General features: G+C 58.7%; 1 protein-coding gene across 1 annotated transcript in view; it reads right to left on the bottom strand.

Moving 5' to 3' along the window:
• The window catches only part of tsg101a (tumor susceptibility 101a), a 37297-nt gene extending 31947 nt beyond the window's left edge, over positions 1-5350 (bottom strand). Inside the window, exon 1 of the mRNA XM_070898760.1 lies at positions 5345-5350. Within this exon, the coding sequence (XP_070754861.1) occupies positions 5345-5350 (6 nt within the window). The remainder of the gene's footprint in view (positions 1-5344) is intronic.
• Between the last annotated feature and the right edge of the window lie 650 nt (positions 5351-6000).

The following is a 6000-nucleotide window of genomic DNA, read 5'->3' as shown; positions in this document are numbered from 1 at the left end:
GGTGGGGTGTGGGGAGTGAGTGGGTGGGGTGTGGGGAGTGAGTGGGTGGGGTGTGGGGAGTGAGTGGGTGGGGTGTGGGGAGTGAGTGGGTGGGGTGTGGGGAGTGAGTGGGTGGGGTGTGGGGAGTGAGTGGGTGGGGTGTGGGGAGTGAGTGGGTGGGGTGTGGGGAGTGAGTGGGTGGGGTGTGGGGAGTGAGTGGGTGGGGTGTGGGGAGTGAGTGGGTGGGGTGTGGGGAGTGAGTGGGTGGGGTGTGGGGAGTGAGTGGGTGGGGTGTGGGGAGTGAGTGGGTGGGGTGTGGGGAGAGAGGTGTGGGGAGTGAGTGGGTGGGGTGTGGGGAGTGAGTGGGTGGGGTGTGGGGAGGTGTGGGGAGTGAGTGGGTGGGGTGTGGGGAGTGAGTGGGTGGGGGTGGGGAGTGAGTGGGTGGGGCGTGGGGAGTGAGTGGGTGGGGCGTGGGGAGTGAGTGGGTGGGGCGTGGGGAGTGAGTGGGTGGGGCGTGGGGAGTGAGTGGGTGGGGCGTGGGGAGTGAGTGGGTGGGGCGTGGGGAGTGAGTGGGTGGGGCGTGGGGAGTGAGTGGGTGGGGTGTGGGGAGTGAGTGGGTGGGGTGTGGGGAGTGAGTGGGTGGGGTGTGGGGAGTGAGTGGGTGGGGTGTGGGGAGTGAGTGGGTGGGGTGTGGGGAGTGAGTGGGTGGGGTGTGGGGAGTGAGTGGGTGGGGTGTGGGGAGTGAGTGGGTGGGGTGTGGGGAGTGAGTGGGTGGGGTGTGGGGAGTGAGTGGGTGGGGTGTGGGGAGTGAGTGGGTGGGGTGTGGGGAGTGAGTGGGTGGGGTGTGGGGAGTGAGTGGGTGGGGTGTGGGGAGTGAGTGGGTGGGGTGTGGGGAGTGAGTGGGTGGGGTGTGGGGAGTGAGTGGGTGGGGTGTGGGGAGTGAGTGGGTGGGGTGTGGGGAGTGAGTGGGTGGGGTGTGGGGAGTGAGTGGGTGGGGTGTGGGGAGTGAGTGGGTGGGGTGTGGGGAGTGAGTGGGTGGGGTGTGGGGAGTGAGTGGGTGGGGTGTGGGGAGTGAGTGGGTGGGGTGTGGGGAGTGAGTGGGTGGGGTGTGGGGAGTGAGTGGGTGGGGTGTGGGGAGTGAGTGGGTGGGGTGTGGGGAGTGAGTGGGTGGGGTGTGGGGAGTGAGTGGGTGGGGTGTGGGGAGTGAGTGGGTGGGGTGTGGGGAGTGAGTGGGTGGGGTGTGGGGAGTGAGTGGGTGGGGTGTGGGGAGTGAGTGGGTGGGGTGTGGGGTGAGTGGGTGGGGGTGGGGAGAGAGTGGGTGGGGTGTGGGGAGTGAGTGGGTGGGGTGTGGGGAGAGAGTGGGTGGGGTGTGGGGAGAGAGTGGGTGGGGTGTGGGGAGAGAGTGGGTGGGGTGCGGGGAGAGAGTGGGTGGGGGTGCGGGGAGAGAGTGGGTGGGGTGCGGGGAGAGAGTGGGTGGGGTGCGGGGAGAGAGTGGGTGGGGTGCGGGGAGAGAGTGGGTGGGGTGCGGGGGAGAGAGTGGGTGGGGTGCGGGGAGAGAGGTGGGTGGGGTGCGGGGAGTGAGTGGGTGGGGTGCGGGGAGTGAGTGGGTGGGGTGCGGGGAGTGAGTGGGTGGGGTGCGGGGAGTGAGTGGGTGGGGTGCGGGGAGTGAGTGGGTGGGGTGCGGGGAGTGAGTGGGTGGGGTGCGGGGAGTGAGTGGGTGGGGTGCGGGGAGTGAGTGGGTGGGGGTGCGGGGAGTGAGTGGGTGGGGTGCGGGGAGTGAGTGGGTGGGGTGCGGGGAGTGAGTGGGTGGGGTGCGGGGAGTGAGTGGGTGGGGTGCGGGGAGTGAGTGGGTGGGGTGCGGGGAGTGAGTGGGTGGGGTGCGGGGAGTGAGTGGGTGGGGTGCGGGGAGTGAGTGGGTGGGGTGCGGGGAGTGAGTGGGTGGGGTGCGGGGAGTGAGTGGGTGGGGTGCGGGGAGTGAGTGGGTGGGGTGCGGGGAGTGAGTGGGTGGGGTGCGGGGAGTGAGTGGGTGGGGTGCGGGGAGTGAGTGGGTGGGGTGTGGGGAGTGAGTGGGTGGGTGGGGTGCGGGGAGTGAGTGGGTGGGTGGGGTGCGGGGAGTGAGTGGGTGGGTGGGGTGCGGGGAGTGAGTGGGTGGGTGGGGTGCGGGGAGTGAGTGGGTGGGTGGGGTGCGGGGAGTGAGTGGGTGGGTGGGGTGGGGGGGGCGAGTGAGTGAGTGGGTGGGGTGGGGGGAGCGAGTGAGTGAGTGGGTGGGGTGGGGGGAGCGAGTGAGTGAGTGGGTGGGGTGGGGGGGGGGCGAGTGAGTGAGTGGGTGGGGTGGGGGGGGGCGAGTGAGTGAGTGGGTGGGGTGGGGGGGGGGCGAGTGAGTGAGTGGGTGGGGTGGGGGGGGCGAGTGAGTGGGTGGGGTGGGGGGGGGGCGAGTGAGTGAGTGGGTGGGGTGGGGGGGGCGATTGAGTGAGTGGGTGGGGTGGGGGGGGCGAGTGAGTGAGTGGGTGGGGTGGGGGGGGGCGAGTGAGTGAGTGGGTGGGGTGGGGGGGGGGCGAGTGAGTGAGTGGGTGGGGTGGGGGGGGGCGAGTGAGTGAGTGGGTGGGGTGGGGGGGGGCGAGTGAGTGAGTGGGTGGGGTGGGGGGGGCGATTGAGTGAGTGGGTGGGGTGGGGGGGGCGAGTGAGTGAGTGGGTGGGGTGGGGGGGGCGAGTGAGTGAGTGGGTGGGGTGGGGGGAGCGAGTGAGTGAGTGGGTGGGGTGGGGGGGGGCGAGTGAGTGAGTGGGTGGGGTGGGGGGGGGGCGAGTGAGTGAGTGGGTGGGGTGGGGGGGGGCGAGTGAGTGAGTGGGTGGGGTGGGGGGGGGCGAGTGAGTGAGTGGGTGGGGTGGGGGGGGCGATTGAGTGAGTGGGTGGGGTGGGGGGGCGAGTGAGTGAGTGGGTGGGGTGGGGGGGGCGAGTGAGTGAGTGGGTGGGGTGGGGGGGGCGAGTGAGTGAGTGGGTGGGGTGGGGGGGGGCGAGTGAGTGAGTGGGTGGGGTGGGGGGGCGAGTGAGTGAGTGGGTGGGGTGGGGGGGCGAGTGAGTGAGTGGGTGGGGTGGGGGGGGCGAGTGAGTGGGTGGGGTGGGGGGGCGAGTGAGTGAGTGGGTGGGGTGGGGGGGGGGGGGGGGGGGGAGGGTGAATGTGCCAGATGTTCTGCTTCTAATGCTGACGTTTGGTGAGGACAGAATCCGGCTCGGCTGTACCATACTTTATGTTTGAATTGCCTGCTGACACTCACACTAACTCACTTTTGATGCTCATCAGATGTGTAAAGACCCCGCTCCTTACTCTCTGTGACTATTCTAAATTGGCGCACCCTTGACACTGACTTCCCAACCTGACGAAATGGCCTTTCCCTATTCATGTTATCAAAGCCCTTCATTATTTTAAAAACTTCTGTTGCATCGCCTCTTGGCCTTCTCTGCTTCAGTGGAAATAGTCGCAATGTCCCGAGTCTTCTCTCAAAACTCTAGTTTTCCATTCCTGGCATCATCTTGGCAAATTTCCACTGTATCCTCTCAATGGTTTAATATCCTTTCTATAAGGGGTACCCAAAACTGCACATAGCACCAACTCTGCCACGCAGCTTAAAGGGAGCCTCACCTATCATTTTTTGTCCAAATTTATCATAAATGTACCTATTTATTAAAAACTAAAATGCTGTTGGCATTTTTAATGGTTTTATCTGCCTGTGCCTGCACTTTCAGGACGTTGGGCCCGAACTTGCTGTAACTGGTGAATATGCCCGTGCCTGTTTAATTTCTGAGATCTTGCTGTAAGTGTACAGAAATGAACAAGCTCTAACTTTCTGTCAAGTTTAGTTTGTATCTATCGTGCAAGTACAGGAGCTTCACATCGTTCAATGCATTTGAATGGTTTACCATAATTTAATTTCTGCCCATCATTTAACTTTGTTCTTCCTGCTAATTTCCTTCTATACCATATACCTGAATTTTGCTTGAAACGCATTTTTGATTGCCTTTTGAAAATCCATATACACGACATCTGCATTCTCTTTATCTATCAAATCAGTCACTTAGAAAAAGATTACATTTGTGAAACGTGACTGGCCGCTAACCAATCCATCCTGGCTGTTCCTGATTAACCAAATGCTTACTAACTTTATCTCAAATTATGGATTCTAAATGTTTGCCCACAACTAATGAGACTATTTTATGGTTATCTGATGAATCCTTTCTCATCTTGAGCAGAGTTGTTTTTCACTTTCCCAGCATATTTGCATATCTGAGGAGGATTGAAAAATTGTTGAAACCCTCAGCTATCTCATTTCTGACTTTAACAGCTATCTGTGTCTAAAATGTTGCGAGTTCAAGTCCCACTCCAGAGACCTGAGCACATAAATCTAGGCTGATACTCCAGTGCAGTGCTGAGGGAGCGCTGCACTGTCTGAGGGGCAGTGCTGAGGGAGCGCTGCACTGTCGGAGGGGCGGTGCTGAGGGAGCGCTGCACTGTCGGAGGGGCGGTGCTGAGGGAGCGCTGCACTGTCGGAGGGGCGGTGCTGAGGGAGCGCTGCACTGTCGGAGGGGCGGTGCTGAGGGAGCGCTGCACTGTCGGAGGGGCGGTGCTGAGGGAGCGCTGCACTGTCGGAGGGGCGGTGCTGAGGGAGCGCTGCACTGTCGGAGGGGCGGTGCTGAGGGAGCGCTGCACTGTCGGAGGGGCGGTGCTGAGGGAGCGCTGCACTGTCGGAGGGGCGGTGCTGAGGGAGCGCTGCACTGTCGGAGGGGCGGTGCTGAGGGAGCGCTGCACTGTCGGAGGGGCGGTGCTGAGGGAGCGCTGCACTGTCGGAGGGGCGGTGCTGAGGGAGCGCTGCACTGTCTGATGAGGGAGCGCTGCACTGTCGGAGGAGCGGTACTGAGGGAGTGCTGCACTGTAGGATGAGGCGTAAACCGAGGTCCCGTCTGCTGTCGGGTGGAAGTAAAAGGTCCCACGGCACTGTATCGAAGAGGAGCAGGAGAAATATCCAATATTTATCCCACAATCAATGTTAAAAAAATAATTATCTAGTTGACATTACATTACTGTTTGTGGGAGCTTGCTGTGCGCAAATTGGCTGCCGCGTATCCTACATTACAACAGTGGCTACGCTTCAAAAAGCACTTTGGGATGTTGTGAAAGGCGCTATATGAATGAAAGTGTTTCCTTTTTATTCTTATCCACCTTGAGTTCTGCTAATTTTTGCAGATCAAATTTAATTTTTACAGTTTGCTCCATCACTTACTCTGGACCCACCTCCAGTACATCCATGTTCTCACTCCCACCATTATATGTAAATAAAGATGCAAAATAATTATTGCATATCTCCACCGTACCTTCATTTTCTATCAATAGAGTCCCTCCTTCATTCTTGAACGATTCAATCTACTCTTTCCTAATTCTTTTACTTTTTATTAACTTGCAAAAACCCATAATGTTTCTTTTATCTGCTAGTATTTTTTTCATATTCCTGTTGAGCCTTTCAAATCTCCCTGTTCACATCTTCACTATACTTTCTATGATCCTTGTGATTTTCATTGGTATTATTAGCCCTAACATCACGTTTTTTTTAAGTTTGTTTAATTTTAATGTTTATTTTTCCATGGAAGTCTATTTGATTCACCTTTTTGCCTTATAGAAATATATTTAGTTAGTATTTTATCCATCTTGTATTTGAAGATCTCTCCCTGCTGATTCATTGCTGTTTGTGAATCTCTGCAGGAGAGGTGTGACTGGCTCTCGGACTTAAAGGTGAAGTCGTTTTGCAATGACAAAGGCTGGTTATATGGCCGTTCCAGGTAGCAGTGTTGCAGTATTTGATTAGGGAAGGGTGTGCAGTCTGGTGAGAACATAGGACGTAGTCTGTGAACTTGCAACTGTGTAACACGAGGGTGAAATACAGGTCGTTGCAGGTCTGTCACTGCTGGTAGAACAACTTGCATTTATATAGCGCCTTTAACATAGTAAACCATTGCAAGATGCTTCACAGTAG

This window comes from Pristiophorus japonicus, chromosome 14, assembly GCF_044704955.1.
Source record: "Pristiophorus japonicus isolate sPriJap1 chromosome 14, sPriJap1.hap1, whole genome shotgun sequence".
NCBI lineage: Eukaryota > Metazoa > Chordata > Chondrichthyes > Pristiophoridae > Pristiophorus > Pristiophorus japonicus.
This window is presented reverse-complemented; position numbering and strand designations above follow the sequence as displayed.